The 20,184-nt window shown below is 37.9% G+C and overlaps 1 protein-coding gene across 3 annotated transcripts in view; it reads right to left on the reverse strand.

Annotated features, from left to right (window-relative positions):
* Positions 1-1,604: 1,604 nt before the first annotated feature.
* LOC101161933 (protein phosphatase 1H) overlaps positions 1,605-20,184 on the reverse strand; it is a 38,701-nt gene continuing 20,121 nt past the window's right edge. The window contains exons 3-12 of one of the 3 annotated variants that reach the window (XR_013653457.1): positions 17,405-17,776; positions 15,799-15,911; positions 15,628-15,712; positions 13,067-13,185; positions 9,758-9,821; positions 7,037-7,144; positions 6,100-6,251; positions 4,738-4,816; positions 4,529-4,618; positions 3,997-4,136 (exon numbers count right to left, since the gene is read on the reverse strand). Coding sequence is in view for 2 of the 3 variants with exons in the window: in XM_023952281.2 (XP_023808049.1) it covers positions 2,352-2,499; positions 6,100-6,251; positions 7,037-7,144; positions 9,758-9,821; positions 13,067-13,185; positions 15,628-15,712; positions 15,799-15,911; positions 17,405-17,776 (1,161 nt within the window). In the remaining variant the exon portion in view is untranslated. Of the gene's footprint in view, positions 2,500-3,996; positions 4,137-4,528; positions 4,619-4,640; positions 4,817-6,099; positions 6,252-7,036; positions 7,145-9,757; positions 9,822-13,066; positions 13,186-15,627; positions 15,713-15,798; positions 15,912-17,404; positions 17,777-20,184 lie in introns of those variants that run through there. The other 2 variants (XM_023952281.2, XM_078941539.1) reach the window with 2 other exon arrangements.

The raw sequence follows: 20,184 nt of genomic DNA on the forward strand, positions 1-20,184 counted from the left end.
GCCAGGGGGATGATGGGAAGAATCTGCACTTCCTGCTTTGTAATAATCCTCTCATGAGACTCATCAACTTACCAAAACAAAGCAAATGTTGTCTGTATCCATGACGGCTGAACCTGAGTTCATGAGCAGCACCAGGGTGGCACCATGGGATGAGAAAATAATCTAGAAACTGGGCTACATTCATCGACGACACAAGCAAACAAAACAAAGATGGATGCACATTCAACAAATGATGTCACTGAAAAATGGGAAACCGTGGGGAAACTTGCCCTCTATGAGTTATTTTTACTTCCATCAAATTTTGTTGTTTTTCTCCATTTCAATTCTGGGTTTTGAAGTTACCTGACAAACCACCCATCAACATACGTGTTTCAAACAGAAGACAAAAAAAAAGTGCAAAGAGAAGCACAAGATTTGGTTTCCTATACATCCATCCCTTCTGTAGCATCACCCGTTAGCTTATATGCTATATGTCTAAACACAACTTCATAATAAATGAATGCATTTTGTTTTTCACATTTACAAAACTGTCACAAGTCTTTTCATACATTACATGAATACAAATTCGGTCCATTAAAAAACAAAACCCATTGAAATCATTGCACGGTTAGCCGTCCTTCACCCTCATTACTGCATGTTTCAACATACAATCATTCGCTGCCACCACACACGCCTTTACTCCCAGCAGAATATTCCGGAGCCTCATGAAGATTATCAGGCATGCAACCTTTTTTCAATTTCTTTGTCCGTTTGATTAAAAATATAAAGGAATATTTTCCTTTGTCTAATCCTTTATTTCTAAGTCCAGCTTTGAAAAGTGATAAGGTAGAAAAACATTGTCTAATTTGGAGTATTTTTTATTTTAATTTTTTTTTTTTTTGCCATTGTTAGAAAACAGAACCATACAACAGAGTATTTGGGCCACCATAAAATACCACCAAAAATAATTACGTTTACGAGACTATAATCGTAAAATATGAGCATAAAGTTGTAATTTTACTAAAATAAAGTCGTAAAATCGTGACAAAAAAGTTGTAATTTTTAGAAAGCAAAGTTGTAACTTCAAAGGAAAAATACATTTAAAAATGTACGAGAATATACAATGTTATACAAAAAGAAAGTAGTAAAATTATGAGAAAACAGTACAAATTTGACAAAAACGAACTGAAACAAAATAAAAATGTATAATTATAACCTTATTTTTGTTCATTTTTATTCTTACTTTTACCCCATAATTTTATGACTTTATTCTCGTAATGTTTAGACTTTTTTCTCAAATGTTACCAAAATATTCTCATAAAGTTAAGAATTTTTTTCTCAATTTTACGACTTTATTCTTGTAACATTTTCACTTTTTTCTCATATTACAAAATTTCTATCTGAAAATCACATTTCTTTTGTAACTTTACGATTTTATCCTAGTAAATGTTTGATGTTTTTATTTTATGACTTTAGAGACCTTTATAACTTCATTCTTGTATAATATATATATATATATATATATATATATATATATATATATATATATATATATATGAATAATTTATTTATTTATGGTGGTGCTAATACATTGTAAGAAAAAAGAATTAAGCCTTCAAAAATTCTTTACTGATCAACAAAAATTTGTGCTTTATTTTTCTTTTTTGCAATATAAATCTCGATATTTCCACGATTTTCCTTAAAGCTACAAAATGTATATTTTAGCTTTCTAATGTCCAAAAATTTAAGTGAAACTTGATTTAAATCCACAACATTTGTAGTCCTTTTGTTTGATCAAATGGCTCGTAATGTAAACACTTTCACTCGCACTTTTTTGCATATCAAATCTTCATCCAAAATCTCTCCATTCCCACTAGTATCTCTTCAAACGAGAGAGAAATAGAAGAACTGAAGTTGATCTTGTTTTTCATTTTTTTTAGCCCCTTCTGGACCTGAACTTTTCTGGAAGCAGTTCAGATGGAATATTCAAAGCCACACTGTGGCAAAACAAAACGAAAAACGAGAAAGAGCAGCTGACCTGTCAGCTTGGTCCGAGTTCGCATGATGAAAAAGGAGGTATTTCTTTAAAACAGACAGTACCACATGAACGAGGCAAGAAGGAAGAGCTGAGCACAATGACGGAGGGGAACAAAAAGCATGGAAAAAACTTTTTTCCCCTTTTCTTTTTATAGTTTTTACAACTATGGAAGTTAAGGATGCAGCATTTTTCGTAAACAGGCCATCCGCAGCATCGCCTCTTGACCTGTTTGCTCTAACGAACTACAGGAGGGACAGGAAAGGTTTCTCCTGACTCATCGTTTCTGCTGAGTCTACAGGCTCTTGGGGTTCTTGAGCTGCGGCGCCTCTGCTCATCAGAGCTGACGGTTGCCGTACATCAAAGGGATGATGAAGACGGAGATGTCGTCTCCAGAGCCCAGACGCTCATTGGTGATCCTCCACCCCCGGTCTCTCAGAATCCCTCGCGCTCGCATCACCAGGTCCTGTGCCGCCATCGTGTACCTGGGCAACAGAAAACAAACATCGTGGAGTTTTCTTGTAAAGTGACTCCAGTGAATGATGGAGGGCATGTATGAAAGAATTTAAGATTCAAACTGAACCTCCCCAATTCCTTTTGGGGTCACGGGGTTGCTGGAGCCTATCCTAGTGACTGTTGGGCGAAGACGGGGTACACTCTGGACAGGATGCCAGTCAGTGATGCATTATAACAAACAGTGTTATTGCGCCCAAAAAAGAAAAGTTGAAGCCAACGCTTTGATCTATGGCGATGTGTAGCATGAAAATGAGTAGATCAAAGGGCGGCAGCTCTTTCGTGTTTGCTCCTCACTGAACACAACCCAGTAGGAGCCGCAAACTCTCACATCACTCCTTAAAAAAATACAGCTTTGTATTTATGTTATTGTCACTTGTATGACAATAAATATAATTAAACTTTTGTTTTTGTGCATGAATTAGAAAGGAAAATATAAAGAGAAAATAGTTTTTTTCTTTATATGAAATAGTTTTTTTTCATGGTATGACTTCCTTTTAGAATTAAGGACGTCTTGGTTGGGTCAGAATTCCTTCACTAATCATTAAATAGTGCTTTAGCCATTTTGTAAAGCCCTCCGCATCTTCATTTCCAAAATTGAGTGCCATAGAAATTTCCCAGAAGTCTCTGGGAAAAACCAGTGAAAAACCAATGGGCATTGATGCTCACTACATTGGCGAAGACAAACCATAATGCATTGCGCTAGAACAAATTTAGTGAAAAAATAAGGATTTTAATGTCTTTTCTTTCATAAACCATCCCATTTTTCCTCATCTGAACACAGTGGAATCATTAATAGTCTTCGTAAAATATTCGTATTTATCAGGTTGTTTCTTTGCGACATCGGTGACGTCATATTTGTGGGGGGAAATTAATGAGCATGGTGTCCAAATTGCTTTAGGAATCCAGGGCACTAGCTAGTCTTGAAATAGTTCTTTAGTAGTGAGGAAGTAGGGAGGGAATTCGGATATATATTTAACAATGAAATAAATCATATATATATATTGTGAAAAATTCAGTTATTTGATCATTTTCTAAATGTCTCCACATTAATTTCTTTATGATTTTTAATGTTAAAACATTTACATTTTCTCAGTATTTTAATTTATGTTATATTTTAATTGTTTTTATGTTTTGCTTTTTGTTTTGTGGTTTTGATTTTATGTATTTGTCTCGTATGTTCCTCTCTAGGCCTTCGTCTTTTCGCAATGAGTGGAAACCAACACCATCCAAAATTTAAGGCAGACAAATGTTTAAATATGAAATCTGTGGACGACTCCTGCTGAAGCGTGTGATTCAATGAAAAAAGGAAACAGCTGAGCGACCAATCTTATGTTTATTCACATTGATGTTTAATTATGCAAGTAAAACAAGAGGAAATAGGAGTCACGGTCAGGTCTGTACAATATGTTTTTATTTTCAAAAAACAGAGTACCTAATAAATTATCCTAAAGAGTACATTTCAACCCACTGAAAGATATTTTTAATAAAAAATAAATTAATGAAAATTCAGTCCACCGTGCTGCTGCTGGACATCCTGTTTCGGCCTGTCAACCACTTCCAGACTCCTGATCTCTCCTATTAAGCAAAAGCTGCTCTTCCTTGTAGGCTTGAAAATAAAAAGGTAAAAGGTTAAATGAGTTTGTCTTGGAAAAACATTTCAGTATTTACTTCTCTTTGGATCGTCAGTCACGTGTAACGTCTTCAGATCTGTGCCAACATACATCACATTTTGGGTTCTATTCCCAGAGTAGTTCATTCTTTATCTATCACTGTTATGATGCATTGTTTAAAAATGTATATATAAAGGCTAAACCCGATATGATATTTTGATACAACATATAAGGACCACCGAAATAACATTTTCGAACTTGTTATAAGTGAGAAGGGGCTGTTCTTAAAAGCATGTAATGCGGGGAAATGTCTTTTTTTTGTTGTCTAAAGTAGAACTGCTGTACTTTAAAAGCTTCACGTAGTATGTGTAAAACACCAAGTACTTACCGATACAGATTCATGATGTAAAGTTTAGTCCACCACTGCGTTGCCTTGCTGGAGACCTTGGCTAAAGCAGTTGGCGTTAGCATGGAGGGACTAGCCGGCAGACCGACATGTACCGTGGGCGTGGACAAAAACAAAAGAGCAAAAAATCGACTTCATTCGGTCCTGCCTCTTTTCCCCATATTTGGAACGTCCCAGTTAGGCGGAGTTACCTGCAGCCAATATGGCGGCGCCCGTGAGCTGACGATTTAGGCTTCAAGTAGAGGGTTGTAGAAGCAATGAGTTATATCGCTAGAAGAGACATCACATGTTAACTCATGGGAGCAGAGCACCGCCATCTTGGTGAGGTCAAGTCGCTGCTGCATCGCATGTGAACACATTTTTTGCAAATCCCAGTTCATTGTGCGGGTTTCAACTGCCAAAATCGGAGAAATGAGTCCACGAAGGAGGAAGGGAGAACATTTAACAGGTAAGTACTATTATTCTTTTCTTTTAATGCTGCATGGGCTTCATTAATTATGTTAATCATGTTGAGATGCATGATGCTGAAGGGCTTTTATCAACATGCTGCATGATGTACGTATAATTTGCTGTTGACATAAATGTAAACTTTGTTTTGTTAAACCCATATTCAGTATACTAGGACTAGAGTATAATTGTAATATACATTTTTGACTCAGTGACTGAACTTTTCTTGCAGGTTTCCAATGGATTCAGACTTAAGGTAAAAGTGGGCATTAGCAATAGAAAGAGCTAACCCAGATGGATCACTGTGGTTACCAACTAGCAATACACTCTGGCTATGTTCAAAAAATTTTGTGGAAACAGATTTTGATAGAGATTTTGTTCGCTTGAAACCGGGCACCATACCATCTGTGTTACACATATTGATCACTCACATGAATCAGTAGGGTAAATCTATGGTTTTTCTTTGTTTTTTTCTATCTATTGTGAACTTTTGGACTTATTGGTGATTTATTATTATTATTAGTATTATTATTATTTATTGACTTTATTTATTAATTATCATTCATTCATTCATTTTCTACCGTTTTATCCCTTTTGGGGTCACGGGGCTGCCGGAGCCTATCCCGGTGTGACAATTCCAGTTGCATAGGAAACATATTTGCTAGTTACTTTAGCATAAATCCTTTTAAATTTGATTCTGTCAGGTTAGGTTATATGGACAGTGTTTAAGTTCTAATGTATAGTTCTCCAATCTGATATTTCAAGTCTGATTCCCCCTAGATACGAATGAATACGCACCAATTCTTCCTCCCACCATCCAAAAACATGCTTCATAGGTTAATTGGCAACTCTAAATTGTCCATAGGTGTGAGAGTTAATGGGTGTGTGATTGTGAGCAGCCCCGTGACCCCGAAAGGGACTAAACAGAATACACAATGAATGAATGAATGAAATATATGACTATGGCAGAAACCCTCGACGGACGCAAGAAAACGCATGAATTACGTATATCACACATGTATCATGAAATACCTCAATTTCATAGGTGTACGTAGTGGCTGTGTGACAGTGGTGTAATGGGGGACAGTTATGAGGAATTCTCCCACCTGTGCAGGTCGTCAGGGTCGCAGTTGGCAAGAAAGGAGGTGACGGCTTCTGCTACTTCCTCATTGGATAAGACGTCCCAGAGGCCGTCGGTTCCCATCACCAGAACGTCGTCCGTGCCGTGCTCGTACTCCACCAGACTGTACACCTTCACCTGTTTGATCCAGGATAGGATTTATTCATTTTCTCCACTATTCTATTGATTTCTTACCTGATCCTATCAAAACCAATATGTGACATTTAAAAATTAAGCAGAAAAAACTCTTATTTTTTGGATAATTAAAAAGCAACAACAGCAGCAAAGGAATGCAGAGTCTGAACACTCGGAATTCCTGCAAATATTTTCTACAAACTCCCGAACCTTCTGTGAACCGAGTGAACCCGCTCCAAGTTCCTGAGGAAGAGAAATCTATACCGGCCTCTCCTTCACATGAAATGCAGTCGCGTATATTCATAAACGAATGAATTTTATGCAATCCTTACAGACAGCTCCCAGAGAAAACCCACGAGAAAGTGGAGACGTGAGAGGCAAAGAAGTCTTGGGATGAACTCGCCGTGAACCCCGACGATCATGAAATAAAGATCAGAGCGGGGAGCTCTGGGGAGGAAGCCTGGGAAACTATAAAACAAACTGGCCTATATCAGGAGATGAAAGCGCTTTGAAAGCAGGGCCCAGACTTCAGACAGGTGAGCGCCGGTTTCTCCTGCAGACGGAGAGGCAGCGCGGAAGCTGCTGCCGCGGATATTTGAAAGGAATGAAGGCGGGGTGACGGTTGGCTTTCATGTAGGACTCACAAACCAGAGAAGATGCCCTTTTTCGTGTACAGAAAGTAGATCTATACCTGCTAGACAAGCAGATCTTCTGCTTTTTAGATTCTGTAGGAGCGCATTTTCTTTACTGGTAGAGCGCTGTCGGGTTGACAGCACAGATGTTCTTACCTCAGGGCAACAGGAGAGGAAGGGCTTGATGTAAATGTTGGAGTCGTGAACTTTGAGGTCGTGGTCGCCGAGGCCACGCGTCACACCGATCGTGGCCAGAACTCGAGCCTGGAACACATTAATGATTGACTTTAAGGGTTTCCACCAGAGACCTTTACATTACAATAGTCACCTGAGACTGACACCGTTATGCTATGGCCATTGTACGATGGGGAGGCATAGGCAGAAGCTTCAAGGGTAGCTGCCACCGCCCGATTTAAAAAAAAAATCATTGGCATGGTCATGAATGCAGACGGCTCAACTCGGTCAGGTGAGGATGACGCCTTCATGAAATCGGGCGACAGCTGAGCTCTAGGAGTCGGATCGCTGGCCAGCAGAAGCTCTGATTGGATGGCATCCGTCCATATCAAGTGCCACCGCCTGCCCGCCATTCGTCAGCCCAGCTTGCCATTCTGCACCACTGGTCACTCGCAACTCAGATTTTGAGCTCACATTCAAATCTTTTCAATTTACAAATTTGTAAACCACACGCATACAAGAAAGGACAGTGTTCTGTCTTCTTCATATTATCCACCTATTCATCAAGACGCAGGTCTGGGGGTTGCTGGGGGGCTATCGCCGCCACGAGTTAGGTGCAGCATCAATGCCCTCTTCCCATTTAGGCGGCCAGGATCGCCAGACAGACGTCAGGTCATTTGCGGGCCCCCAGCCCAAGTCAACAGCCATCGCCGATAGCCCGCACTACTACTGTACATTTTCTAACAATTGGATGGCGGCAGTGGGACGGCAGCACAGGGGCAGGGGGGTGGCAGTCTGAAATTGGCCAATCAGATGGATGATTTTGGGGTCCTTGGAGACCCTCCTATCAGTCAATTATCACAGTGCTGCCTACCTGCAATGCGCCTGTCACTGGACTGCCACCGCGCGACCTCCAAATGGGCCCGGGTGTCAAAAATGCCGCTGTGCGACGCCCTGCCAGATTAGCTGAAAAACCTGGATTAAGGTCGCCACACTGTGGCATTTTGGGATATGTGACCATAGTTTTAGACATTTAGTATTCCATTCGATGCCATAAAGACTCACTCCTATCATGTTTTGATCTGTTTTCAAAGCCTTATCCACTGACTTTTAATTATGATGATGTCTATTTTAGCCAACATCTAAAAAATCGTGTTGTTTTCCAGGACACAGTTTCTGCACAGCGATATTGTTAACTAGAAATTCACCTCCCCATTTACTGAGAGCTCTCTATTTACACGCTTTCCCGCAAGCGTACAGCCCCTCACACCACCAACCTAACATTAGCAGTGGAACAAAAATGGCGAGCAATATCGGAGCTACTCAGCCGTACAGTTTTAAGCCAGAGGCCACGTCTTTTTTTTTTAAATAGCATTTTTTGGTCTGCTCCTGATTCACAACTATTTGAATAAAGAAATACTCAGAAATGCAACTATAAGCTCAATTTTCTTTATAGATGTCATCCATTATTAGAAAAAAATTATGTTAAAAACACCAAAAACACTATTTTCATTGGACTAAGAAAAAAGTGCCTCTGCAAAAAATAAAAATAAAAATCTCACTGTGATCACTAATGTCAGCTTTTATGTTGATACGCTGTAAGAAAACTCCCAGAAAGCATTGCCAGAGGCTTTCTTTTCTAAAATATATGATCATGGAACAGCATGTCTGATTGAAAGGGTTTTTAAACTTTAAAAGGTTTTGGGAATCTTTTTTTTTTTCCTTGTAGGATTTTTATGGAAGACCTTCATTTGTCACAGTACATAAATATGAGACCGTCAAAAGTGTACATTCTGTTGAAACGTGTCTCCGGTCTTTCATCTGAGAGAGTATTTTCTGTTTCTCTGAGAAGAAGCTGCTTTTGATCTGCCTCTTTGCATAAAGCTGCTTTAGAAATTGCAATTAAATTCTATGACCTGAATAAGCCAAAGAAAGCGTAACACCGATATAAAAAGATTCATATTTATGAAGCTGTGTTAACTGCTAAGGGTACTCAGATAAACATTTACTGCTAAATTAGCTAAGAAAAGACCAATTTAGAGCCTAAATAAAAGATATAGCGACTGCGTCCCGTGAAATAAACATTGTTTCTTTGTATTAAAGGATTTTCAGTTCTCCCTTTTGTTGCAAGTAAAAGTCAAAATGTATTTATTCATCTCTGTACTGAGGATCCATAACTTAGAGAGGCATTTATTTAACTTATGGCCAAAAACCATTTGCCCTTTCAGATCAACGCACTTCAAATTAAAAAGTGCACCATGATAACGACAAACAATATCTGCAGTTTGGCTCATACATATATGTATACTTTTGAAAAAAAATAAAATGGTTTTATTTTACAACAATCTTTCTTTTTTAACTCATATTAAAAAACAAGTCTTAAATAACTCATTTTATGCTCACTAAAATAGATTAAATAGCTGAAAAGACGCTAAAAGTGTCCCAAAACTGACAATGAAAATCTTCATTTAAAAATGTAGTAGTTGGTTTAATGGTTTAATTTGAGAAAAGGCCAATGGTTTTTGGGGGCTGCAGGTTTTCATCTTTGCAGAAAAATGGGAGAGAGATGCTACACATTCTTATGTAACAGGCAAACACAAAGACACACATTCATAGTTTCCACATCAGACAACCGGGTTTGAAACAGGTTATTTCTTTCCACTGCAGGTTTTTTTTATTGCTCTGAAAGTGGCTCATGCTTACCTTTTTCCCTTCACCGTATATGAGAGGAAACTTCAGATCTTCATCCTCTATGGTCTTGTACGCCCTGAAAGGAAAAGAAAAACAGAATTCCAATCTCTTGGCAAGGGAATACCATTGGAATAGTGTTTAGTTGCTGACTTTATGTCAAAGTGGTTTTGAGGACTCGATGGGAATGTCTTTACAGCGGCTTCAGCCGGGGCATGACTCTAGAGTGAGCTCTCAATGTGTACAGATATGTAGGAAGACATCCAGAGAGTTTATGAGGATCATGTTTAAGCATAAAGACAATAAGCATAAAATTGTTGACTTAGTTTGGGCTTATTTTCTGTCGGTCCTGGCTGAATCCAAACCGTATGTGTTCCCCTTGTTTATCACAGAGTCACGTTCTAAATATAACCAGTTGTATGTGAAATCTGCGAAGAAGTGATAGTTTTTTTTTTATTTCTTTTTGTTATTATAATAGATGTTTCTTGGGCTGGGTTGATTCATCGATCTGAATTTACATCATGCAGATCAAATCTTTTTTGTTGTTCTAAGAGTTAAAAAAGAAATCGGAAAATATTCATTTAATTACAAGGCACCCTCTGACTGGAACAATCTTCCTCCATCCATTCGCTCTTTAACCTCATTCTTTGCATTTAAAAATGCCTGTTTAGTACATCTCCAACACTCATGTAACTGTTTTTGATTTAATTTGATTTCTTTTCTGCTTTTTATTTATTATTTTTGTTTCCTTACCTCAAACTAATTGCTAGTAGGTGCATTAAATGTCAATGTTTGTGTGTGTGTGTGTGTGGGTGTGTGTGTGTGCCTGCTTGTTGTCTTGTAAATTTTAAGTTTTTCTTGACATATGTAAAGTTGGCTCAATGTATTAAGCTTGAATGAATTCAAGCTTAATACATCAATAATCAATCCATAAAAGTAAAGATCGATCTTTTATGCCTTTCCATGTCCGTTGACCAACTGCATAACGGCCGTAAAGCCTAATTAAGTTAGCTTGATGCCAACAAATAATGGAATTTCTCATAGAACGGCTAATGCTAACTCTTGGTTGACCCCAAACATAAACTGCTTTATGTACTCACAGGCAGGAATTTCCCAAACTATTTCAAGGAAAGATCTTTTAAAAGTAACCATTTGTGGTCGTTTGAAGCACAGTTTTTTGCTCAAATCTTCTGGAATGAAGTGTAACGCTGTAGCGAGAGCTCCACCTAGTGGCCAAACTGAAATGCAGGTTTCTTAATCTGCACATTTTTGATGGAGCTTCTCCTTTTTTACAATTTGACAGTATGTGAACTGTATCTGATTAATATGGATATCTTCAAAACATATATCATTATTACTTTATTTCTATACAAATATGTCTGAATGTGCGAACCACGTAAATTCAAAACCAAAAGGAATCAAGTAGATCCAAAGTATCGTGAATCTTAGGATCTGGTGAATCGAATCAAATCAATTCTGGAAATTATTGGTGATACCCAGTCTTAGATGTATTAAGGCTGTTAAACTCATTACTTCACACTTTCTACACTTCTCTCAGACAGACCTGAACATTTTCACACATTTCTCTCTTATTTTAAAGAGAAAAATGAAAAATCAGTCCAGGATTATCAAACGAAAGCAAAGATCGCAATTAAAGACCTATGTCAGTTTGTCAAGCAGAACGCAATCTGATGCAGCACAGAGATACACTGACAAGGCCAACAGCCAAATGCGCTGTAAAAAAACAAAAACCAAAAAAACAACAACTGCGAAACGGCGAGATTGCAAACGGTCTACCGCGAAAGAAAGAAGGGCCACTGTATAGTCTAAGAGTTGATGTTTTTGTTACATCCTAGTTGCATTACAAAGAGTGTGCAACAACAAAAAAACATGTGTGAATAACTTAAATGTGGGACCCAAGAAAATATTAAAAATACTTGACTGCGTGAATTTGTTTGCTGCCCCCCAGTGGACATCAAGCGTACTACATCACATGTACAGTCGTGACCAAAAGTTTTGAGAATTACATAAATATTGGTAAAGTCAAAGAGTTGCTGCTAAATTGTTTATAATAACGATTTGCTTATACTAATACCTGTGTCAGGCTCAAAACTTTTATTTTAACCCTCCAAGCTGGTGTGTAGTATGTTCTTTGACAGCCTACTTAATACTGTAACTCTTTAACTGAGAACATGGAGCGTTTCTCTCCATCAAAATTTGTTGGAATTAGATCATTTTCAGAAATGATTGAAAAGTTCCAGAGTGTGCGTTATTTGCTTTTACCAGTGACAGCTCCACTATTAAAGGGTTAAAGCATTTTTTTCAATATTTATTACGAAGAACAGCTAATTATCACTATAAATACCTGACTAAGAAAAGAAAGCTTTTTAGAGAAAATACAAGCAGAAAAGGCGCTTTAAAATCAAACGTATTATCGATTGATATTTAGTGTTTTTCTAAATCTTCTTTGTTTAACTTGCTTCAGTGCCTCGTCCTTCACAAACATCACCTAAATCTATTCCGTGTTGCAGAAAAATGAAAAGAAAAAAGCAAAGATTTTTGTGTGTGATTTACTTCACACACAAAAAAGGTTCAAGAATGGAGAAAAAAAAAAAAAAGAGCGAGACAGTTAAAAAAAATCTGGAAAGTGGAGCTTTGATGTCAGACTTGAAGGCTTCGCAGATGACGGTGAGGAGCCTAAACTAGCTAGATTAGACTTGGCATCAGCGACTTCAAACGGCTTCATATGGGACCAGGTTTTGACTCCGTCTGTCAGCCCGCGTTTCTACCGCTGCCTCAGAAGCGGGTCGTGAACTTTTTCTGACCCAAATATAACTTTTCCTTTGACAGTTAAAGCTAAAGAAGTCGAACAACAACTTATTTATGCTTATGGAGCTTAGCACTTGTTACAGCGAGGAGCCTGTTTTCTGCTCTGACAGCTGTTATTTTTTTTATTTTTTTTATCAGAAGGCCGTAAAAGTGTCACCAGTGCAGTTGAACCTGGAAATTTTCAAATTAAAAGTAAAGGTTTTTGCCCAACAGATAAGAAGTCATTCTAAAAAAAATACAGTTTTATTTTTAAAACAATAATCTGATTGAATTCAACTTTACCATTACTCACAGTGCAGCAAATGACTTTAGCACATTTTTTTTTATATTATTGTTTATTTTATTTTATATTATTTTCTCTGGTGTTTACTGCTATGGTAACGCACACATTTCCCACGTGTGGGATCAGAATTATTCTGATTCTGAATGGAAGCTTTCATCGACGCTTCCAGAGATTTCCAGAACCTTTGAGCAGTTCTAAAGATGAGGACGTACCAGCCGTTCATGGTGAAGTCTCTGTACAGCATCCTTTTGCCCACCTCCTTCCTCTGAACTCTGCGGGGGAATTCCAGGTGCGTGAACTCGTTCCCCAACAGGTGAGGCTGCATGTAACCCTGCAGGACGGACACACCAGCGCTCCACGTCAGAGAGGCGCCCATTTCCGTTTGCTGCATTGGAGTTTTGTTCATCGGAGCTTCTTTTTGGACTAGTCATGTGATTAATGACCTGTAATTAATTTCTCCAATTTATTTAAAATGAATAATTGCTGTAAGGAGTCTCATTTTGATAATTTTTCATTTAAATTAATTGACAGTGAAAATGTATTTAAAAGCTGGCTTTGTGACGTTTTCCTAATATGACAGACACGAGAACCAAACTTCCTTTAATTTAACAATCTAATAAAAATATAAAATTCTTATACAAATCTGATCTCATTCTAATTAGTCCCATAATACATGTTGACATGCCTTACTCCACAGTTACCCTCCGCTCCGATCAGGCCTCCATGTACCCCAATAATTTGGGGGTTAATGGCCGACGAAGTGTACATTATCAGAAATGAACGCACGCCGTGGAGGACGGTTGCCTCCGCAGCCATTAACCCGCTTACAAAAGAAATACATATTCAATCAGTTTTTAGTACTTTGTTCTTGGTATTTGTTCGGTATGGATTGCTTTTTTCTTTGACAAAAAGCGGACTATTTGTTGCGTGGAGCGGCCCCCGGATCTTGGTTAAATAAAGCATCAGTTCAGAGAGAAAGTTCATCTCTTAACGCTTGATTTTGTCCAAATGATGAAGCTAAAGGTTGTTTTAAAGAAGCCGGCGCAGTGATACGGAACATTTAAGCTATGTGACCAGAACTTCTTTTTTTAGGCGTGCATTAAACGTGTAAGGTATGTGAAAAAACACAACCGTGTCTAAGATGTCCTGCCTAAGATGTCAAGTTGAACCTTTGTTTTTTTCGTACTGAGAACAAGACAGTAGTTATAGATTAAACATGCAATTAGATAAATGTATAACGCGCTAATTTGTCTGTAATTAATTAATCACGATGAACTCGATGACCTGACCCCCCTGATTTTAGCAAAGAGCACAAACACAATAACTTTGAACCGCTTAAGCTTGTAGATGATGGAGCTATTACAAAGAGTAGAAAGTTACAAACAGTAAAATGATGAAAGATGATAAAACTGCACAAAAAACCCAAAAGTAACGATCACACTCGCGTTGAAACAGCCACTTCCAATGAATCGTCTATGTAAACTCACAATGGCGCGTTTTTTCATTTTGTTTTTAATGTAAAGGACTTTGTGTTATGCTTTCATAGAAAAAGTGATTTATAAATAAAGTTTGATTTGATTTGACGACTTTTTACTATAAAGGTCTACTGGAAATGGTTTCTTTGTGGTTTATTCAGGAACTACATGTGTAGTTTCTCTCTGAAACCAGCCTCTGGTGGTTGTTTGAGGAACTGCATGTTGAAGTGAAGCATAAAAGCTCTCCCAAAAAAAAAATATGTCTAAAGTTGGACTTTTTAACATGTATAGGAAATTATTACTTCCAGAGATCAACCCCTGCTGGTCATTTAAGGAAATGTACCATAAAATCCCTAAAAAAGTAGCTTCAAAGAGGAAATAAACTTTAAGTTACTTTAAAAATGCTAATTTTTTGACAGAAGTGACTTGCTGAACAATTATCTTAACTTGAGTCAAAAGGAAATTGTTTCTGTCTAAGACCAGCCTCTGGTGATCATTTAACCCTTGTGCTATCTTAGATGACCCCACCCTTACATTGACGTGTTCTCCCTACCATGACAAAGGTGGATAAAGGTGGAAAGATTTCATGTAGTCCATGGACACCAGTGAAGATCACAAATCATTGAAGAAAAAAGGTTCAGAGCACTGTCTAGTGGGTCTAGATGACCCAACTCCCAATGTTAAAGTGCCTAGGATAGCACAAGGGTTAAGGAACTGTATCATTAAAATGAAAAGTCAAAGCTCTCTGATTCAAAACATTAAAAACCTATAACATTTGTGTACAAACGTTTTTTTGTATAAGGTTGGACTTTTTAGCATAGAAATCAATAGGAAAATATTTTTATTTCTGAGACCCTGCTGGTCATTTGAGGAACTGCACCATGAATGTTGCCCTAAAAAGTAGCTTTAAATAAAGGAGATAAAACTACAAGGAACATTGAAATACTTGCTGAGTCATTGTTTGCAGTATGAACTGAAAAAAAAAAAATCACACCCACTTTCCGTTTACTCACGTTTTGTCAAAAAATAAATAAATACATAAAATAAAAGCTAAATCTAAGCGACAAGTTAAGCGTAGGAAATATAGATGTCTAACATTTTTAATAAATTAACTTTGCAAAGTATTTTGCCATTAAGATATTACATAGTAAATAGTATCAGGCAGTGGGGGTGGCTACTCAATTATTTTACATTGGAAGTTCAATCAAGATAAATAAATTAATAATAATAATGAAAATAATAATAATAATGATTATAGTACTTCATTGAATCAGTGCAAAGGACTTAAGACTTCTCACCAGGAACTGAAGTCGCCGTCGTTCTGATTCTGGCGTGAACTCTGTCGACACGGAAATGATCTCATTGCTTCTGATGATGATGGCTCTGCAGACATATGAAGACTCTTTAGAAAGCCTTAAATCAATACTTGCATTTGTTGTAATGTCCAATTTTCTAGCTCTGCATCACACCTGCTGTCCCCCGCGTTGGCGACGAAAAGCTTTCCCTGCAGGTAAACCACAGTGAGTGCTGTACATCCTCCGCTGATGTTATAGACCTGCTTCTCTCGCTCGATCTGGGCGTCCTGCAAAGAGACAACTCCGTTTATTCTAAATAAAAGTTGATGGAACCTTGAAACCAAGAAAAACATTAAACATATATTTTATTTTATAAAAATATTTCTCAGACCCCTATCTCGTTAGGATGACCCAAAGCTTCCTCAAAAACCCTGTTGTGTAGAACTTGGTGCATGTTTTCTGTCCTGCAGTTCATCATCATTCCACTAGGAGCAGTAAAAAAGGATTTTCTTGTCATTTCAAAATGGCTGCCTCCTTGAGACTTTTGGCGGGAAAAACCTTTAGTCGATTTTCAAAACTATTTGGAGAGAATAACTCATGTATTGTTATCATTTATGTAAATAACTATGTGCTGTATTGAAAACATGCAACATTTGTTGATAATTAATTCTTTATTTTACATTTAAGTCTTGTCAAAAATGTGTGGATCAAATTTGAAAGAGTGGGTAAAAAGGCTATTTTCCCCCCAAAACACTCATGTTAATATTGTTATATCTTATACTTACATTTCTATAATAATTTATGCTATGTTTTGCTCATAAACAAAATAATATTGTACATATTTTATGGGGATTTTATCAAGGGATTTAAAAAACTCTTCTGTCAATTTTTTGATGTGGAGGGCTTTAATTATGCATGAATAAAAAGAAAATTACATATTTAAATAAAAATAGGAATATGAATGACATTATTCTTAAATTCTTAAAAGTTATTTTTTATTTTTAACCTGTAAATTTTCTGCCATTTTTATTGTTTAACCTTTAATCCTTTTAAATGTTTGGGTTTACTCTGGTATTAGGGTCAAAATGACCCCTCCACCATATCTTCGGAAACAGTAGTATATTATAGTATTTCTGTAGCAAAAATGTATTTCTTGCATTGTGAAGGACTTTCTGCAAGTTATTTGTTTTTTATTGCAAAATACAGTTTATAGTCCTACTCCTGAATTATGCTTTTTCTTTTTGTCAGCAGAGGAATTTGTTGTTGTTTTTTTGCATTGCCCTCTGCTGCCCTCTAGTGGTAAAAACATATTCTTCCACTCTGGCTATTTTTTTTTTCAAGTCATAACCATCCTCTTTTTTTCAAATTTTTTTTTCTATTTAGCCAAAAAAAATTCTGATGCAGCATCCCAGAAATATTTTATCGTGGACCATTGCATAATATTGATTGATCCATTTCCTATTTTTTGACTAAGTTACTTTATATTAGACGCTTTCCACAATAAACTTTTCAGTCAGATGGTTAAAAATAAATAAATACAATTTAAAAAAAAGTAAGAATTGTTTCCAGAATTTACTAAAAGAAAACAAACTCTTTTAAAAGCTTTTCTTTATTCCGAAAACTTTCAAAACTATAGTAAATATTAACATTTAAGTATCTCAGTAAATCTTTACAAGGTCCTGGAAAATTTACGGTTTGTAAATTTTGTAGTGTAGGTAAATAAATCAAATAAAAACATCCAATTAAATTAAAAAAAGATTCTACCAAATTAAAGACTTACCATTTCTTTGAAGGCGTTCTCTATGGCTCCGACCACCAGGCTCTCGTGTTGGATCTTCTTCTCAGTGAAGAAGCGTGGGGGAGGTGGGGTATTGCACGGGGAGCTGGGGGCCCCTGCCGCCCCGCGCAGGGAGGCGGCCCGATTCAGCGACCTGTGCGGCCCCGGGGTGCTTCCCTGGAGGTACGGGTTACTGTCCGGCTCCTCCCCAATCACAGTCGGGGGCAGAGAGTGCAGGTCCCGCAGGATCTCTATGACGGCCTGCAGCTGGCAGGCGATGTGGTGCTGCAGCAGGCGGGAGGCCATGACCGCCACACCCGAGCCGGCGTGCCCGTCGAACAGAGCCCAGTAGTGAAAAATGAGGCCTTCACTGTCCTGCAGAAAAGCAGAAAATCATACTTGTTTTATTTGCAAGAGTCCACGTTTTTGGTCAGTTATTGAATTACTTCCTGCCAGATCTTTATTGGGATGTTAACAGATTCACCAAAAAATAAAAAAAATAAAAAAGAGGATCCAGAAATTCCGACATAAAGTCAGTAAAGACCAAACTGACCCGTTTGAAAACAGGTGAGAGAAAAAAATAGGGGGAGTTGAGAAAGGAGCAAACAGGAGACGTGTACAACAATCTGATGATGCATTAACATCCCTAACGTTCAGTTAAACCCTAATATTGTGTTCGGTTCACAATTGACCCATTTTCAAACGGGTCAATTTTGACCAGAACACAATATTAGGGTTAAAACATCTCAATTCTGGGGGCGCTATGGAGCAGGCAAAGGAGTAGGCAGCATAGAGGGCGAGATCTGCTAAAAACAAATTAAAGTCATTTTTCAGACACTTTATGCCAGAAAAAACACCAGAACTCTACTTGTCGTCATCTTAATCTCAAAGAATATTGTATATTGACGAGTTAAAACCGAAAAAAGGGCCAATAATCTTCGAAAATTCAAATACAAATACGCCAACTACGGGACCCAAAACATCGACCTGTGAGGGTTTACCACCCAAAGCTACCACATCACAACCTGGAGACCAAATGGACCCGTTGGTTCTGAAGGCCGAAATTCTCTCCTCCCTAAAAAAAGCAGACATTGCGGCAATGTTCAGGAAGGAACTAAAGGCCGCGCTCATAGAGGACTTTGAAGCCATCAAAACGGAGCTGTTAGCTCTGAAGACCGAGTTGGCCAGCAGCACCGCAGCAGTCCGCTCAGAGGTGGAAATGAGGAAAGCAACGATGACACACATGGAACACGCGCTTTCATCTCAGTCAGATGACAACCTGCGAGGGAAATGTCTGGACATGGAGGGGCGAATGAGGCGCTCCAACATCCGCATACTGAATGTCCCAGAGACCGGCAGCTCCAGCTCGCCGACAGCAGTGTCCAAACTTCTTAAAGAAGTCCAAGCGTGGTGCAGGCTCGTTCAGCCTTCGGCGAGGTGTGGCAGCTCCTCTCCGGATCACGCATAACGGGACTGAAAAGTGGGTCCCAAACTCAGAGGAAGACTTGGGTTATGTGAAAACCAAGATCCTACCCGGAACATCAAATGACTGACTGTTGGTCTGAGTAATAAGAGCTGGAGATAGAATGCGAATAGGGTTAAATTTGTTACAGACGCATTTCTCTCAGTTATTACTAGCAAACAGTTAAAAACTGTTCCCTCCGTTGTTGATCCTTTAACTGGAAAAATATTTCTCAAAAAGCTCTTTTATGTTCTCCCAGGGTCAGATTTGTGAACCAGTTGCAATCTGGGGTGGAAGTGATATGTTCTTATTAATACCTTACTCTTTTTTGAAATGGCATGAGGTACCTGATAATTAATAATTTAATAATATTGCAGATATCTGGCAGTAGGAGTTACATTGCCCTTTTTTAAGCACTTAGATGTGCAGTTATTTTTTTAGGGTTGTCACTGTGTTCTGATCAGTGAAGGTTTGGGTTTTATTGTACAATGTTTTTATATTGTATTTGTTGATGTTTTGGTTTTCAATTTAATTTTTTTTGATGGTCATCCTAATTTCCATTTGAGCATTTATATAAGTGACAGACCAATACCTCACTTTCCAATTAAATATCACCACAACTAAAGTAGATATCCTAAACAAACCAGCTGGGTGTGACGTAAATTTTATAAGTTGGAATGTAAAATCTTTGAACACCCCAGTCAAACGTAAAAAAGTAATGAACCATTTAAACAAATTAAAAGCAAGAATAGTTTTTCGTCGAGAGACTCATCTCCGAAACTCTGATCGCTTTCGGCTTAGGGGAGGATGGATTGGACAAGCATTTCACTCTAACTTTCACTCTAAATGTAGAGGTGTGGCTATTCTTATTAATAGAAACATCCTATTTGTAATGTCCAGAGTTGAAACTGACACCTCTGGGCGCTACTTGATTATCACAGGCAAACTATACAATACACCACCAGTTATCCTAGTTTATGTCTATGCACCACACTGGGACGACAGCTCTTTCTTCCTACATTTTTTTGCCAAAATCTCAAGCATGAACACTCATCACTAAATATTTGGAGGAGATATAAACTGTGTACTGTCACCTAGTTTAGATCGTAGTTCATCACGATCTGCATCCCTGTCCAGTTCAGCTCTTCAGTTACAACGCTTTCTTAATACAAATGCCGTTGTTGACACATGGCGATTCTTAAACCCACGGCTCCTCTCCCGGGTTAAAAAATGTGAATATCAAGCTGTAGTTATCTCAGATCATGGCCCTCTAATACTCACACTATGCATACCAGTCTCATGCAATAATTACCGCCCCTAG

The sequence above is a fragment of the Oryzias latipes genome, chromosome 23 (genome assembly GCF_053564925.1).
Source record: "Oryzias latipes strain Hd-rR chromosome 23, Olatipes_Hd-rR_3.1".
Taxonomy (NCBI): Eukaryota; Metazoa; Chordata; class Actinopteri; order Beloniformes; family Adrianichthyidae; genus Oryzias; species Oryzias latipes.